Source organism: Anopheles ziemanni, chromosome 2, assembly GCF_943734765.1.
Source record: "Anopheles ziemanni chromosome 2, idAnoZiCoDA_A2_x.2, whole genome shotgun sequence".
Lineage (NCBI taxonomy): Eukaryota > Metazoa > Arthropoda > Insecta > Diptera > Culicidae > Anopheles > Anopheles ziemanni.
The window spans coordinates 65,819,662-65,837,268 of record NC_080705.1 but is presented as its reverse complement, the minus strand read 5'-3'; the positions used below and the strand labels follow the sequence as shown (position 1 = coordinate 65,837,268).

Sequence of the window (17,607 nt, the reverse complement as noted above, 5' to 3'; positions counted from 1 at the left end):
CATTCCTGACTTTTTTACCGATTCAAACTCGTGCAGGCGCTCCCCCGTATCACTTGGCCGCTTTGTTTGACTTTCGGTCGTGCTTTTCATGTTTTTGTTTGACCATACGTGATAAGCGAACCGAGTTTTCCGATATGAGTCTATGCATCGCCTATAGAGCGGCTCCGAACGACAAATGCGTACCGTTTGCGGTTGGACGTCATTTATTTATGTCACTGTTTTTTAGTTTATCCTTCGGTGCATGAATATTTATACGGTAAAACAATATTTGTAATCAGAAATAACTTTAGCAAAATATTTTCGCTACAAGTGTCACTCTTTAAAACAGTCTAACGTAAACAATCTCTCTTTTTTATTGAAATTTTGTAAGAATATTTATGAATTTATCTTCAATGGAGGCGCCCAGTCTTTAGTACTGAGTTTAATGATTATTCGATATTTTTGATGCCATGGTAGTATACCTTTTCCAGTGTACTATCACATTACCAAGAAAAATTATAACCCTTCATCTCATTTGGAATTTTAATTTTCCAACTCATGTTCTGGTTGAACGGAATCGTATGAGAGATTGTGATAATGGAGGCGCCTAGTACTTCTCAATACATTCAAATGTTGTTGGCAAGACATTTAAATGTGAACACTCTTTAGAGAGTAACAAAATTACTCCACTTAAACTAAAGTGTTTAAGTTGATGGTCTGAAATTATTACACTTAAAAGTTGTTAATCGGAATATAGCGTTGTTTAATCAAGTCGTTTCAGGTTATAGATGCATAAGCAATAGAAATCATACTTGATTTGAGCACAATATACTTGTCGTGTATGGTTTAAAACGCCCTGAATGTTTTTTAATTTCATCAATGTTCCTCACTCTCAACCCAACAGCCTGACGTGTTCACCTTAGAATTTAAGATAATTAAATTATATTAAATCATTCAATCAATTTCTTATACGAAACATAACTTCCTTCTTTCGTCAATGTGCTCCCAGATAAAACACCTTATGCACTAACCACATGCTCAAACGGTGTTAATTTCGAAACGAACAACTTCCTCCAAAGCACTTCCCTACAACAAGGCGAAGCAAAAGTTTCGCCTGCTATGTTTCATCCTGGAGTTGGGGGGTGAATAAAAAAAAACCCCATACATATGTCAAACCAATAAACCTAGCAACACCTACGCAACACACTTGTAGCGCTGCTTTGAATATGTCATAACACTAGAGCATGCAAAGTTTTCGCTTCCTTTGCCCATCCCTGCCCTCACCGTAAGCTGCCCACAACAGTAGTGGTGTGCGAAGCTGGAGTTGCAAAGAAAACTTCACGAAAACATACACACAACAACGATCGTTGTCGCACCGCTGCAATGCACCTGCACAAATCTTCCCGGCGCTCTCCAGTTTCCCAGAAGCAAAAATGCCTGTTTGTCAAAAAAAAACCAAAAAAAAAACAAAGGCTTTCAGAATGAGGCAAACATAACCAACTTCGCCATGCAAAATATATCACTAACCCATATCAAACGCAAATAGTAAACAGAGAAAAAGTCAAAGCAAATGTTTCGCAAAGCCCACAAACCCTGCTTCCTTGCTCTTCCTGCCTGTCTGCCTGCCTACCTGCCTGCCTGCCTACCAATCTGTCAGCCTCCCTCCACCCATCAATGCATCACTTGACCGAGAAAAAACAAGATCGAAAATCCACCGAAAAACTTTCGCCACAGCTCGAAACTCTGCTCTCACGCTTCGACTAACGATAAACTTTTCTTCCGATATCCCTCCCCCGGAACACCTCGCTCTCTTTCTCCACTCTCTTCCTTTCTCGCTTATGCGTCGGTTCGTCTCTTGTGGCTACCACTTTGCTGGGTATGGTCGTGTGTGCGTTCGTGCCTGGGACGTACCTTGAACGCCACCCATTCAATCATTCTTCCCCCGCCCGGGTGCAATGGAACGGATAAAATGGCACCCGAATCCCCCCGCCACAGTTCCACCCCGCTGGGTCGTCGAGCCGACGGACGTGAGCGTCGAGCGGAACCGCCACATTATGCTCCACTGCCAGGCGCAAGGAGTTCCCGTGCCAACGATTCTGTGGAAGAAAGCAACAGGTGAGTGATCACAGAAGGCTTTTTCCCGTCGGGTCGAAAATTCGGTCCCATTTCCTTGTCTGCTTTGGTTTGGGAAGAAATGTGAAGCAAACAAAACGAAACGGGCGAACGGATGGAAGCCCTAACCGACGCTCGTAAATCACCTCCATCAACACCGGTTTGCGCTCATTGGTCTTCCTCCGGCGACCGACGTCGGTTGGATCGTGATATCGTGGCGGGCCAAAAAAAGGGCCATCCGAACGACGACCGAACCCTCCGGGGGGTCCCGGAAAACTCGACCGACCGAGGAGCTGCAAAGTATGGAGCGAGAGAGAGAGAAAAAAAAAGCTAAACGGGAACTCATTATAACTCAATTTCACTCTTCCTTCGATCCCTAATCTGTGTTTATTTTGCACGCATTAACTTTTCCGTCCGCCCTTTTTTTGCGCTCCCCCCACCACCCGAACGGCGTCAACGACTCGCAGGAAGTAAATCCGGCGACTACGAAGAGGTTCGGGAGCGCCCGTACACCAAGCTGCTGGCCAACGGGTCGCTGCTGCTGCAGCACGTCAAGGAGGACCGGGAAGGGTTCTACCTGTGCCAGGCGAACAACGGCATCGGTACCGGCATCGGGAAAGTTATTCAGCTCAAGGTGAACTGTGAGTATTGGATGGAGGCGCCCGATCGTGGGTGGTTGGGTTTGCTTTAATTAATTGCCAAGTTTACGTTGGGGGCAAGGTAAAGAGAACAATTAAATGGAATAACTTTTCGATGCAAAATTGTTGCCCCATTCGAACGCTGGGATTAAGATTGATTCTACCCGCAAACCCCTGTTGCTTGTGAATGGAAATGATATTTTTCAAATTAATCTATTTCGAGTAGGGTTTTCTTGAAAAATCAAATCCTTATGTTGGATGTCAATTCATATCCTGATGTTTAGATTGAAAGCTCCTATTAGCACCGATAGTTACAGTTTATGTTTAGTTTTCCAAATTTTTCTTCATATAAAAGTGTAGAGATTTTTTTGCCTCATAACATTTTGAACATGCCAAATAAGAATGTCAGCGGTTGTATCAATTGTAATGTCCAAAATTAAAGGCATATCTTGAAGTTAACATCTCCTTTCAGATGTTCGTGCTACAGTTGCTCGTTTTTTGTTTAATTCCAGCTTCCCCGTACTTTGCCGGCCAGTCGAAGATGGTCACCGTGAAGAAGGGAGACACAGCCATCATGCAGTGCGAGGTGAAGGGCGACAAGCCGATCAACGTCGTATGGCTTCGCAACGGCAAGCACGAGCTTAACCCGTCCACAAACTATCGCGTCTCGATCAAGCAGGACGCGACGCCCGAGGGCATCTCGGCCGAGGTGCAGATCGCGAACGTGGACAGCAGCGACAGCGGGGCGTACTTCTGCCAGGCGAGCAACCTCTACGGCCGCGACCAGCAGCTGGTGCAGCTCCAGGTACAGGAGCCACCGCAGCCACCGTCTTCGCTCGAGGCCGCAACCGTGTCGAGCCGGGTGGTGAACCTGAAGTGGCAACCGCGCGGTGGCGACGCGGCCGAGGTGTCGAAGTACATCGTCGAGTATCGGGAAATTGACCGGCAGTGGCAGTACATCGAAATATCCGACCCGCCCGCCTACTCGACCATCATCGAGGGCCTGAAGCCGGCCACCAACTACGTGTTCCGGATTGTCGCCGAAGGTCCGGCCGGGAGAAGCTCCCCGAGCCAGGAGCTGTTCATCAAGACGGACCCGCAGCGACCGGCAGGAACTCCGCTGAATCTTGGCGCCCGACCCGTATCGTCCACCGAGATTCTAGTCAGCTGGATGCCACCCTCTTACGAGCTGCGTCACGGTGAGATCCAGGGCTACAACATCGGCTACCGATCGATGCACGCGACGAGCAACAGCTACAACTTCACGTCGGTATCGGGTGACGGTGAGGATGGTACCGGGGAGCTGCTACTGGCTAACCTCGCCAAGTACACGCGTTACACCATTGTGGCGCAAGCGTTCAACCAAGTCGGGCCGGGGCCGCTCTCAGAGCCGGTCACGGCGCAAACGATGGAAGACGTCCCGAGTCGCCCACCGGAAGATATCCGCTGTATGGCGCAGAGTTCCACCTCGATCCAGGTATCGTGGCAACCGCCGCAGGCCCACCACACGAACGGGTTGCTGCAGGGCTACAAGGTGTTCTACGAGTGTGCCACCGAGGACGCGATCGCGAGTGGCGAGATGGAAACGCGCAAAACCACCTCCCTCACCGTTCATCTGTCCAATCTGCGCAAGTTCTCTAACTACAGCATTCAGGTGTTGGCGTACACGCGCATGGGTGATGGTGTCATCTCTCCACCCGCCTTCTGCCACACGGACGAGGATGCCCCCGAGCCACCGGCCGACATTAAGATTGCGATCAGCTCGCCCTCATCACTGTACGTGTCCTGGTTGCCACCGCGCGATCCCAACGGTATCATCACCAAGTACAACCTGTACATGCGCGCGGTGAACGGCCGCGAAGAGCTGAACAACGACAAGCGTAACCTGCAGGCGCATCAGCATCACTTCGAGGCGAAGCAACTTCAAAGCCACACCGAGTACCAGTTCTGGGTGTCGGCATCGACGCGTGTTGGAGAGGGCAAGAGCTCCCGCGTCGTTTCTCAGCAGACGTCCAACCGCGTGCCGGCCAAGATCGTTTCGTTCGGTGGTTTAACGGTGCGTCCCTGGAAGTCGTCCGCTTCACTGAACTGCATGGCGGTGGGACAACCGAGGCGCGAGTGGTTCAAGGGTGACACACTGCTACGACCCGGTACGCAACACAACATCCAGCTGCTCGACTCTGGTGAGATTATCGTGACGATGCTTCAAACGAGTGACACCGGCAACTACACCTGCCAGGTGGACAATGGCATCGGAACGGATCGGCTGACGCACAACCTGCTCGTCCAGGTTCCACCCGGTCCGCCCGTCCTCTACGTGACCAGTGCCACCTCTAGCAGCATTCTGCTTCACTGGAAGATTGGCTCGACGGGCAACGCACCCATCACCGCCTTCTCACTGCACTACCGACGGGTGCACGGGAACCTGGAGGAGATGCAGCTGTCCCGGCACTCCGCAAGCCACGACCTGAAGGGTCTCTTCTGTGGCAGCACCTATCAGGTGTACCTGGTGGCGCACAACAAGATCGGTTCCTCGTCCGCCAGCACGACGCTCAACGTGAAGACACAGGGTCAACCACCGGGCATCCCGCCCGATTCGGTGCTGATCGCACCCAACTCCACCTCAGTTGTGTTGCGCCTGAACGGATGGCCCGACAATGGCTGCCCGATCATGTACTTCGTGCTGCAGTACCGCTCCGTGTCCGGTGGGCTCGACGACGAGTGGCACCTCGTCTCGAACGCTCTGAAACCGCAAAGGCGCTTCACGCTGCCGGGCCTCCTGCCGTCGACCATGTACCGGCTCAAGATGGAAGCGCACAACGTGGCCGGCTCAACCAACGCCGAGTATACCTTCTGGACGCTCACCAAGGACGGAGGTACGTCTCAATCGTCACAATCAATCGAACCCAAACATAAACTTTCTACGCTTTTCAGACCCACCACCGCCGGAGCTAGTAGAAAGAGGACACCGTTCTCAGATTTTTTATAACAATATTCAGTTGCTGATACCGATCATCATCACGATCACCGCCACCATCATCTGCATCGCGTTCACGGTGGTGTGCTACAAATACCGTAAGTCCTGGGTTCCCTCTTCATACAGAGAAGACCGCTCAGGTGTCTTTACCACCATACTTCCTATTTCTCAGGCCAGCGAGGTAGACAGCGAAAGGACACGATGGAAAGCCAACAGACCACCGACGCGCAACGGGATCGCTACTACGCCACGATCCACAAAGTTGCTTTGCAAGCAGGCGATAAAATACCTGGTAAGTTGATGGATGGAGAACGGGTAGTTTTGTGAAAAATTTTAAATCTTGAGATCCATGTGATGTATGAATCCAGAAAACCCTAGCCTTAAAGTGTGAGAACGAGAATTTCAAAATTACTCCTTGCAAGATCTCTAGTTGGGATCCTAATTGAAAACAATTACACAGTATCCATGATATTCTCGTACATTTTTTTCAGTGAGCCGTAGTGGAGACGCCTCAGCCCATACACTTGTTATTATTTTTTTTTTTTAATAATGTAATGTCTTTACACGAGATATAATTTTTTTTTCGTTTTTTTATTGTTTATGATTAATAAAAGATTAAAAGTTATGGGTTTGTCTTTTCCGAAGAAGTCCATTTGTCCTGCTGCAGGAGCCTAAATATGTTCAAAATGTCAGAATGAGATACAAATGCCGTAGTTCCAAAACCCCGCTCGGTCATAGTTTATGGGTATTTTAAAATGACCAGATGGGGTTATTCAATGGGTGTTTTTGTTTTTGTCAAGCTAACATTTTAGTCAGGAATGATTGGGCTCTCAGTTCACTTGTTGAAAAACAAGCACAACAACTAGCAAAAATATAAACAAGCAAAACTTGTCCACCTTGACCCGGTTCGATGCCAAAATTCTTTGAATTTGAGAGAAAATTATTGTGGAGAGCGCTGGCTTTTTAGCGTATCGCACGAAATGTTTGAAGCAGGTCAAACGAAATTGCGACTTGAGCATCCAAAAAAATGTGCTGTAATTGATCTGTAAAAATAGAGCTTTCAACTAAAAAAACAAGATCTAGAAAACCCAACTTAGTGTTATGAAATAATGTTAATAATGTTTGAATTTCTATATGAATATATTGGACAACGTGTATTTTTTTTCTTTTATGTTTCAAACAAAAACTGTTAATTAACTGAAAACCATCTTTTCCAGAAACATCCGAAGATATCTCGCCGTACGCCACGTTCCAGCTTTCGGAGGCTAGCACTCTAGCGCAGCCACACCACAGCGGCCCAGCCAACACCCTGCTGCACTCCTTCATGTACCACGAACGCGCCATGACCGAGGGTTGCGCCTCGCCACCACCCGCCGCGGTACTGAGACTTCACAATCAATCACCATACTACAATATTGTGCGTTTTCTCACTTCTATTATCCTGTCTCACACACACACACAAAACACCCGACACTGATTGGCTTTTGAGCGGCTTCTTGTGGTTTGAGTTTTTCGTTTGTTTCAGTTCGATTTTGGCATCCCTCCCTCCGACATTTTAGTTTTCCCTTCCTCGTCGTGACATGAATCCTTCTAACGGTGAACTAAATTTGAACACACCAACAACGGTACCGAACTGGTACAACCCAATCCTTCGTCCTTACCCCAAACAGTAACGCCCCTCTACTTCCTCCGTTCGTTGAGTTGGTTGCCATGTAGGTTTGTAGGCCTGCGGCTCTTGTGTTTGGTCTATCTTACGTTTCGCCATGGCACGGCCAGCTAGTGGCGCGTGTTTGCGACACAATCAGCTTCCCCCGGCTGGATACGAATACGTATACTAAACCGTGCCCTCAACACCCTGTCTGCCCTTCCAGAACTCCTCCAAGGGCCGCCGAAGACATTCGCGCAAAACGGAGCCCGAAAGCGAGGAGTCCGACTCGGACCAAGACCAGCTGACCTCGAGCCGTACCGAGTCGTCCAACCAGCTGGACGCGAAGATGAAGCACAGTAAGGATCTGGACGTGGGGGCGGCGGGCGGCCACCCGGGCGACCACGGCTATAACCCGAACCACTATATGCGTTCTATTCCAGGTCTCATTTATCACGGCACGCAATCGAGCACGTCGTCCGATTTGTCGCCGATGTCCGAACAAAAGTCCTTACCGCGGCGTGGCCGTTCAAGGTACCATCATCTTCACCTTCATACCACTAACACCACACCACGACACAAGTCCTCCAAAGCTCAGTCACCACTAGCGTCACCCCGTAGTAGCTGCCCGAACGACAGCAACGTCCCGATACAGCTTCCCCGCATGCCGTCCCAGTTTCGCCCCATACACAGTAGTAGAACAATCGGCTCCACCAACTCTCGTCTGTCTCCCAACTGTTGATGAAATGGGTGTGCAGGGAAGGACGTGACCGGTGTCACGGTCGATAGCAGCAAACCGTTGTTAGAAGAACCGTTTCTCCGTTAGGTTCGATCGCTCGAAGCGAAGCAAAAGCTAACAAACAAACATAAAAAAAGATGCCAAAAGTCAGCTTAGGAAAAAGGACGGAAAAAGTCCCTTCAAATTGTTGGTTTTAAAAATGGGAAAACAAAATCCAAGTAACCGACTACTTATCGAAACCAGTGTTGCCAAACATCATCCGCATTTTGTAGCAGGAGAGAATACATCGTTTCATTCGACCCAATTGACACCACGTATCGTAGCGGAACCAGAATGGTAGGCTTGCAAGCTCAGATGGGATTTGTTTTAACGACAAAAAAGATTTAAAAAAAGGATAATGCGCCACCGTCCGTCACTCACACACCTGTGTCACTATAGCTAATGTTCGCCATCACCATATTGGTAAAAAAAAATCACAACCACCATTTTCACCAACACCATCACCACCACCACCATCACTTCCACCACAAACGCTACATTCACCTTTCACCAAACAAACAATTCAATTATGAATATGATGATCGTTCCGCCCATTTTGTTTTACAACGTCACTAAAACGGCTCTACCTTCTTCTCGGTTCCGATACCTACTACTACAACTACTACTTCTACTACAACTACTTCTACCACTACTTCTACCTACTACTACTACTACTACTGCCTCTCATCACCTGTTTGTTGTTGCGCCATCTCTCAAAAAACCTCAAAATAAATTTTAAAAATAAATTATACGAACAATATCGATTGTAAACGCTTACTACTGTTAATGGCTTAATTTAAACGAATCGAAAACGAACATTGAAAAACTAAAAAAATGCACACACTAAATTCGCTTTTCAATCAAACGAAAACTACAAAATATGCGGAAAAACCAAAATCAAAATTTTGCAAACCCAATCGACATTTGAAAACGTTTAATTTTGGAACCGAACCGCCTTCCCCCCGAACAAAAACCGAAAGTCAAAGTCAAACACATCACATCTATATGCCCAGGGGAACGATGCGATCGTTACTGACACCGTTGCACCTGCCGGACGGGAGTGCCCCGGGCGGGGGTCCCCTGTTCCATCAGGTGCCGATCGAGGGCGGCACTCCGGGTGGGCTCGAGTTGTCCGAGGCCGAGTGCGACATAGACACGATCAAGAAGCTCAAACTCGGCATGCGCTCGTCGCTCTGGTCGCGCCCGAGCCAAAGCAATGCTGGAGGCGGTGGCGGAGCAGGCGGAGGAGGTGGAGGAGGAGGCGGCGGGCTTACAGGAGCCTCCAATAACAATAACAACAACAGCATCGGTGGAGGTGGCAACAACACCGGTGGCGGCGGAGGGGTCGGCGCCGTCGGCAACAACAACAACAACGGAAGTAATGGCAACTCGATCGTGGGCAGCATCCTGGGCGGAACGGGCGCGGGACCGAACGGTGGCCCGGGAGCGGTCGGTGGCACCCCAGGACATCCTTCCGATTACTCGATCGCAGTATAATGATCGGCAACAGCGGCGGCGGCAACGGCAGCAGGCGTAGGCAGGAGGCGACGCGCAACCAATCAAATCAAAACCCCCTTCGACGATCAACAAGGATTGTGGTTTTAGAGGCACCCCGTGAGTGCACAGGACAAAATAAATAGACGACAGAAAAGCTAAAAAGAGCTTTGTGTGTGTTTGCGTTAGGAATCAGGAACAGAAAAAGTATAACAATGGCAGACCAGTTGGATCGGACGATCTCTAAAACTACACTGACTATTAGATCGAACTGATCGATGAAATCCTGCTATACTACCACCGACTCCCAAGCGTACACGGTGGCGCACTCAATCAAAAGTAGATAACATTTTATATACGAAAATTGCGAATACACATCCAACTCAAACAGAGGGGAAGACGATTTACCAGTCTGGTGCGGGAAGCCAAGTCTGATCCGACTAGATAGCGAAACTACACGAAACTTAGCACGCCGTGGCCGTCTGCACCTGAGGCTAAAACAAACAAAATGGTAAATCTAGCTATCTTTAGGAGCTGATCCGTTCGTTTCATTACCCTACGATCACTACTTGTTTATGAAATCATTAAATTGTGCCAAAAAGAAAACAGAAAACATCAACACTGATTTTCTGCCTTCGGAACTGTCCTCATATTATTCTAATGATAGAAAATCTTTATCCAACCATTAACGTTGTGAAACGCACGTATTATACAATTCTATTGGCAAACTGTTTTCCGTTTGTTCCATCCCAAATGCCTTCGGTATAGTCAAATATATTCACCACGTCGTTTTGATGCCATCTATCTGTTGATTTGCCAGCAATTGGAATCGTCTAGCAGTAAATTGAAGCTATTTGACTATTTTTCATTATGTATTAAAGTTATCGTAGGATGGATATCTATTAATAGTTACTGAGAAGGCAGATGCCAATCTGTCAAATCAAAGTAGGCTCCTATCGCTGTAAAGAGGGTGGGGGTGGTATACAAGATCAAACATTAGATCCTATAGTATTCCGTAGAGCAGTGGGAAGAGGGTCATGCGTTTAACTGAGCAACTACTCATGCAAGGATTTTGTAATCTGTGTATAAAGACTGAATTTTCATTATAACTCTCTTAACTTTAAAACAAAAAAGAAAACAGCCAAGCAAAACAAATGGGTAACAAATAGAACGTATTATAGAACGTGAACAACAACAACAACAACGGCACAAACGAGAAACAAACAATTCCACGCGAGCTCCGAGTTTAAGGGTTCTTTGAGGGTTAGTAAAATCCGTTAGACTTCAAATCCGTAGGAAAAAAAAACTAAACGGTCTTCGTCACTCGATACAGAAGAGGATAAGAATGTGTATGAGAGCCGGCATCATATACCGCAGAGTCACATTTACAAAATGGCCGATAACTATAGGGTCTGAACGATTTGCTAGCACAGCCACTGAGAATGATACGAAAGGGGATACCCAGGTCTGATGTAGAAAAAAAATCCGATTCCACCATCACACCCGAAATTTAATCATACACAAAAATGTTTCATAGATGCAAGACGAACAACCATTACATGCTAACAATTAGATGTAGCTCAAAGGTTCACATTTTCTTTCGCTCTTTACAAAGTATAATAGAAAAGGGTAAACTAGTTTAAACAGTATAGATATCGAAATAAACCACATGGAGGTACTGTTTTACGCATAAGAAAGGCCATAAGCTAAACCATTACAACGTTGATGCGATAACTGTTTGTAATTCAATTTCTATTACCCATCGGAGATGATTTTTTCTGTATAAGGTTTTGCTATCAACTTTTTAGATGGGACGTTCTTCAATCAGAAAGCAATCTTGCACTCCTTTTGCTACGTAACACGCGATTAGTTAGTGCCGATGGGAAAAGTTTTGTCCCGAAGCCATTTTTTCCCGCTCGGAGAGCCGTTGGTTTTATGGTGTATAATTTTTTCTTAATTTTTGATACTACGATAGTGTTACGTATATTCTAGTAGGACGAATTTATATGTCAGTTAGTAATGAACAAAATGTAGTAAGCAATGTGCAAGCAAAACGAATTACCTGTACCCGGTACGATACACACCCAACCCAGAGGCAAAGCACAAACCAGCGGAAGCGGGAGCTCGAAAAAGAAAAACGGAAACCGTTGTATAATATAATACTAATTTTTCACTCCAATCGTAGCCAAGAAATATAAAACCGGTAGATTAACGTTAGAAGGCCAAACATCGAACTGTACGAATTTATTGATGACGAAAAGCCTATTCACAGCAATTTTCGTATGTAGATCAAAATAACAAAAAAGAAAAACAAAAGGCACAAAGCACACAGAAAACAACCAACAAGATTCTGCAATGAAAAGAAGCAAAATAGTAATATCGCTGCCGAGGGGATAAAATTATCACTACTTATCGGAAAATCAACTAAACCACATGCAGTTCTCAAACATGACCACTGGAGAGGAAAACATCCTGAAACATTCTTTTACGAGCCAACAAACCTCCTCAATTTAAATAGGCAATTTTGCTTGGCGCAAAAAGTTACTGGACTTTTTTTATCGCTCCGCTTCTTATGGCGTGAGCTATTGATTTAGTTTTTTGAATCTTACAAACAACCTACGAAAAATAGGAGACTGTTGAGAACGAAGCGAACAGTTGGTATCCCAAATAAGTTACTCAAATTAGCAAAGATCAAAAATAGGTATATGATAAAGAAACTAGTATATTTCCAAAAGATACGGCGGAAAGAGTGTTGAAAAACAGAAATCCATAGTCTAACACAGTACGCCCTAGAACCTTCCCAGTAAACACATTATTGAATCATACGTTGTGAAACTTACTATCGGCTGTACGACATTCAAAGCAACAAATTCTAGTCAGATAAAAATTAACATGTACCAATTCAACAAAAATATTGTACTTGATATACCAATGCCAACGTGCGGCATAAGAAAATGGATCCAATTCTCAGTTAATGGTTTGCATTTTTCACGGAATAAAAATTCGTCTGCAGTGTTATGCGAAAGTGCAGCATTATGTTCACATTTCCCATCAAATAGAGACACAAAAACATGCTTTTTTTCTACAAACACACATACATATACCCTGTTCTAGTTTTTTTCAACGTTATTTCGATCAACACAAAGACCACACTACTATCCATGCGGACATCATCCTGCGATGTACAAGCCATAGTGCAAATGTTTCGGCATATCTTTTTCGGCCAATTTGTAAAATGATGAAGAAAAACAACAGAACAACCCAAGCTAGCGGAGCAATGCTAGCAATATGAGAGATGAGAGAAATAGACGTGAAATACGAAAACAACAACAAACAAACAAACAAAAAGGTGATCAAAATTAAGAGGAAATTTTTACTAAAAAGAAATTCAACACAAAACGATGAAGCAGGACACATAAGATGTAGTGTAATAAAAACAAGACAACACAATGCAAAAATGCAACCACACAATTCAAACCAAACAAACCAACAAACAAACAAGCAAACTGCCCTCATGAATTATACATGGTGAATGAAGTGAACTCAAAGTAAACTGAAAGCAACAACTTTTAATTATAACCACGCAACAAGGCGAGCGAAGCAACATACATGTAAGGAAAAAACACATGATAAACATACCCGAATCTCTACGCAATGTGGAAGCAGGAAATGATAAGGAATACAGTAGATAAGCAGATATATATAAATACAAATAGATGTACGACAGTGGATATAGACAAGTCAGAAAAGAACGAAGAAATGGTTCAACCGTCGTTGTGTCTGATAGACTAAATGTTTCTGTTGAGATTGCGAAGCAACAGCTTAGGAGAATGAAAGAAAAATAAATCATTAAACAAACCGAATGACTCACAAATGGATCGAGAAGCCGCCTAGTTGACCTAATTGCTGGAGGTGAGAGGATATGATACGGAAAAGTTAAAATGGCAAACAAACCAAACAGAACAAATATTACCGAGGTGAATGTAAAAGAACATTAACGGCAAGCATGGTGAATAACGATGATGGGAAGCTGCTGGGTATTGAAAGACTTTAATCCTGATTGTTTAAGAACAAAAATTAAATAGTAAACGGTGGACAAGAACATTATAATATAGTAGCATACAGACCCCAAGAAAAAAAAACATAACAGACAACATATGGAACCACTTGCAATAGAAACGAGTGCATCTCACACACCTAGACGGCATTTAATGTGGTCAAGTAGAACGAATGACTATCCGTGGCAAAAACACAGTACTGTGTCTAAAACAAAACAAAAAACAAAGAGCAGAAAAGACATGAAGCGCCCAAATTCCTGTAAACAATCTTAAAGTAATGAATTTGAATGGCATTTAAACTGAATGTATCGAACATAAGTTGGTGCAGGTAGAGAAGCGTGGCATTGTAAACTGCAGATGCGCCAGGGACAGAGAGCAACGGAAGCCAGAAACTAAAAAATATGTTAATAAAAATGAAATTGTTTGTATTTACATACGCCGCAAATGAATGCGATACCGAACCCGTGGTCGCTATCTTCATTTCTCTCTCATGTATAATACTCTTTTAAAAGGGATTTCTAAAGCAGTAAGTATCAATCATTCACAATGAAGCAATATTTCGGATGAATTTCATGACCACATCTTTCCTACAGGAAACTATAAAGACAACCATGTAATATTAATTATTATTATATTTACCCTTGTTTCATCAGTTAAGTATTTCATCGATCTTTTTTGGAAGGGTTTTCACTACTTCCTGTTTGGCGTGCTTCTTCAAACTTAAAATCGATCGGCTTATCATATCCCATAATCTTAATGTAGTGTGTAGGATCTGGGAACAGCTGTGGGTCGACAAACATTGCCTTATTTTTTACCAGAAAAGTGGTAAATAAACCACCGACTTCCGGTACGGTAACATCTTCGATTTTGAAGTTTGTCTAGAAAAGAAAGAAAACTAGGATCAGATTCAAAAGGCAATGTTAACCAGAAATGCCAGCAATTACCTTCTCACGCTGGAGGAAAAATGTGATCGTGGTTGCTGTGTACTGTTGTTTCACCGGATCATAATGAAGCTCCGTGACGTAGCGTTTCGTTACCAAATGCAATAGAATGGGTGTGACGAAGGTGAAGAATCCGGCGAATCCACATACGGCCACAATCATGGGCATGCCACCTATTTTGCTTGCCTGTTCGAGCAATATCGGTTGCGCAACTATACCGCCGATACTTGTGGCAAGCGAGAACACCTTTACCGCTCGGATTTGTGGCGTTAACGTACCGTAGTACACTTTACTAGCCTCGTCCGGTTCCTTTTTGTTTTGCTGTACGTAGTCCGATGCACTCCCGGCTACCGGAGGCTTCGAGCAAAGTGTGCGGACAATCGAAGCAGTTCTTGTTGGTCCGGGGAACATATTGCACAAACGATGCTTCGATATAGGATGCACTGTTGAGCGGATCATATTGGACGATTGTGCTACAGCAAGACATCGTGGTAAAACAATTCTTATCGAATGCATATTTCACTATTTCAGAACGAAACTTCCACCTAAACTAGTACGAACAGAATGTTGCCGGTATTTTCGATCAAATTGTATAACCTTTGTTTTGCTGTCATTCTGACAGCATTTGGCAAAAGTAAACAAACTTTTCGAGAAATTCGATTTCATTTCAAATCCGCACGAGCTTCTCGACTTTGCGTTAGAAACGAAATTGACAAAAATTATAAACCGAAGAACACTTTACAAAATGTATATGAAAAACTAAACCCACAAATTAAATGTTTATGCTACGAATTCAACAGAAAAATGTAATTTATATAACCGTCTTAAGATTCCGGAACGGAGTTAACGGTTATCGGATCGTTGACTGGGTTCATTTTTGATCGTAACTGAAACTTGTTTGAAAACCTCGTTCCAAACTAGCAGAAAGTAACTCGGGGTCCACACTGCAGCGCGACGTCCCGTTTCAAAAGTAGCCCAGTTTCGGCAGAACAATCGCGCAACCCAAGCGCGACAGAGGTAGGAGAGTATGTGGAAATATGTATCACATTGGGGCGCAAACTCGGCTAATTTTTTTTATTGAATTTTGAGGTAGTAATGCATGATATTTGTTTAGCTACGTATTGTATGCACCCTGAGTGAGTTTGGCGCTTCCACATTTGAAATTCACTGAGAAAACAAACTTAAACAGACAACGACGATATTTTGGCCCGCCGTAGGAGGTATATATTTCCACATCATCTCCTACTTGTTGAAGAGCAGTTTGTCTACGTTTCGGCACCCGAAAAAAATTTGGTAAAAATATCAATTAAAACGGAGTTTGATAACTGAATTTCATTTGTGAATGTTAAAAATAAGTAGTACAACGAAAAATCCGATGTTTCGTGGAGAATATTGCTAGTTTTGTTCGCGTTTGTTTTTCGGTTTGTTTACGTTTTGTCCAGCGTCGGTTTGTTTTCGTTTCAAATTGACATTTGACAAGAACTAGCGTGACGTCGCGTTTTTCGCTGTTTCTACACTAGCGCGATTTGTGCGACATTTTTTTGTATGGAGTTCGGCCGCCTGTCAGGCGACGTCCCGTTTCAAAAGTAGCCCAGTTTCAGCAGAACAAATGCGCAAGCCAAGCGTGACAGAGGTAGGAGAGTATGTGGAAATATGTATCACATTGATAACTGAATTTCATTTGTGAAGGCTAAAAATAAGTAGTACAACGAAAAATCCGATGTTTCGTGGAGAATATTGCTAGTTTTGTTCGCGTTTGTGTTTCGGTTTGTTTACGTTTTGTCCAGCTGTCGGTTTGTTTACGTTTCGAATTGACATTTGACAAGAGCTATCGCGACGTCACGTTTTTCGCTGCTTCTACACTAGCGCGGTTTGTGCGACATTTTTTTTGTATGGAGTTCGGCCGCCTGTCAGGCGACGTCGCGTTTCGTGACGAGACGTCGCGCTGTAGTGTGGACCCCGAGTAAGATTAGCCGTACAAATTGAATGGATTAGTAACGAACCGTACACATTAAACGTGTTAATTAGTGATGAGGAAACTGAATCCCTACAGGGATTCAAATCTTTCGATTCAAATCCATTCTGAGATCCGGATCTTCGAATCCGAATCCCAATCCGTCTTATCATACATGCTCATCTAATGCCGATTTTTCATGTGATGTGTTTAATTCAAAGAATCATTTACATAAGAATATCAGTATAGTTGACATTATTTATCAAATTTTATTCAAACAACACGAACAATCTAGTCCTTTTTGGGAATATGCAGACTAACTGATTTACCCGAGTTTATTCCAAGAAGAGTAGCATTTATTATGTTTCAAAAACAATTATGACAGCGTTATCATTCAAATTGAATCCATCATAGGTCACTGAAACAGTGAAGCAAGTCCTTTGTGATGTTTTTGCGCACTTTCCCGGCGGGGACTTTATCGCGGATCGAACATGTTTGATGTTCCGATAACATTTTTCACAAATAGCGCCTCAGACATGGCTGCTACCATGTATTTAAAGCTAGACATGTAAGTAAACTGGTGCTTTGCGTCCATTACAATATATCTAATGTATTTGAGATATATGGGGGTGCCCATGGCGCAGCGGTAGCGCGAGGAAACACCACACCACAGGTGTGGGATCGAATCTCGAGTCTGGCACCCTCCGGTTATACGAACGGCTGACCACCGATCTATAATATACCGTCTTTCGGTCACACAAACTCTCTTCGGAGAGAGGCCTTGTCCCACTAGGGGATGTCGTGCCACATAAAAAAAAAAAAACGTAACGCGACGTCGCCTGACTCGGGGTCCACACTACAGCGCGACGTCCCGTCACGAAACGCGACGTCGCCTGACAGGCGGCCGAACTCCATACAAAAAAAAGTCGCACAAATCGCGCTAGTGTAGAAGCAGCGAAAAACGCGACGTCACGCTAGCTCTTGTCAAATGTCAATTCGAAACGTAAACAAACCTACAGCTGGACAAAACG

At 44.6% G+C, this 17,607-nt stretch overlaps 2 protein-coding genes across 2 annotated transcripts in view; one reads left to right on the top strand and one right to left on the bottom strand.

Moving 5' to 3' along the window:
* The window catches only part of LOC131294130 (cell adhesion molecule Dscam2), a 39,960-nt gene extending 30,334 nt beyond the window's left edge, over nt 1-9,626 (top strand). Inside the window, exons 10-17 of the mRNA XM_058322175.1 lie at nt 1,975-2,094; nt 2,559-2,732; nt 3,242-5,605; nt 5,664-5,804; nt 5,879-5,998; nt 6,924-7,123; nt 7,578-7,885; nt 9,110-9,626. Coding sequence (XP_058178158.1) covers nt 1,975-2,094; nt 2,559-2,732; nt 3,242-5,605; nt 5,664-5,804; nt 5,879-5,998; nt 6,924-7,123; nt 7,578-7,885; nt 9,110-9,626 — 3,944 coding nt within the window. The remainder of the gene's footprint in view (nt 1-1,974; nt 2,095-2,558; nt 2,733-3,241; nt 5,606-5,663; nt 5,805-5,878; nt 5,999-6,923; nt 7,124-7,577; nt 7,886-9,109) is intronic.
* A 4,699-nt stretch (nt 9,627-14,325) lies between these two features.
* Nucleotides 14,326-15,193, bottom strand: LOC131281310 (transmembrane protein 70 homolog, mitochondrial). Its single transcript, XM_058310587.1, has 2 exons — nt 14,626-15,193; nt 14,326-14,559 (listed from the first exon to the last, which is right to left on the bottom strand). Exons 1-2 carry the CDS (start codon nt 15,136-15,138, stop codon nt 14,344-14,346), a joined length of 729 nt encoding a protein of 242 aa, XP_058166570.1. The 5' UTR covers nt 15,139-15,193; the 3' UTR covers nt 14,326-14,343.
* Nucleotides 15,194-17,607: the final 2,414 nt, after the last annotated feature.

Bases quoted from the DNA above. Each gene is read 5' to 3' on its own strand.
- LOC131281310 (XM_058310587.1), bottom strand. From the start codon at position 15,138: ATGCATTCGATAAGAATTGTTTTACCACGATGTCTTGCTGTAGCACAA. The intron at 14,560-14,625 runs GTAATTGCTGGC...TTTCTTTTCTAG, and splicing joins TTTTCCTCCAGCGTGAGAAG to ACAAACTTCAAAATCGAAGA.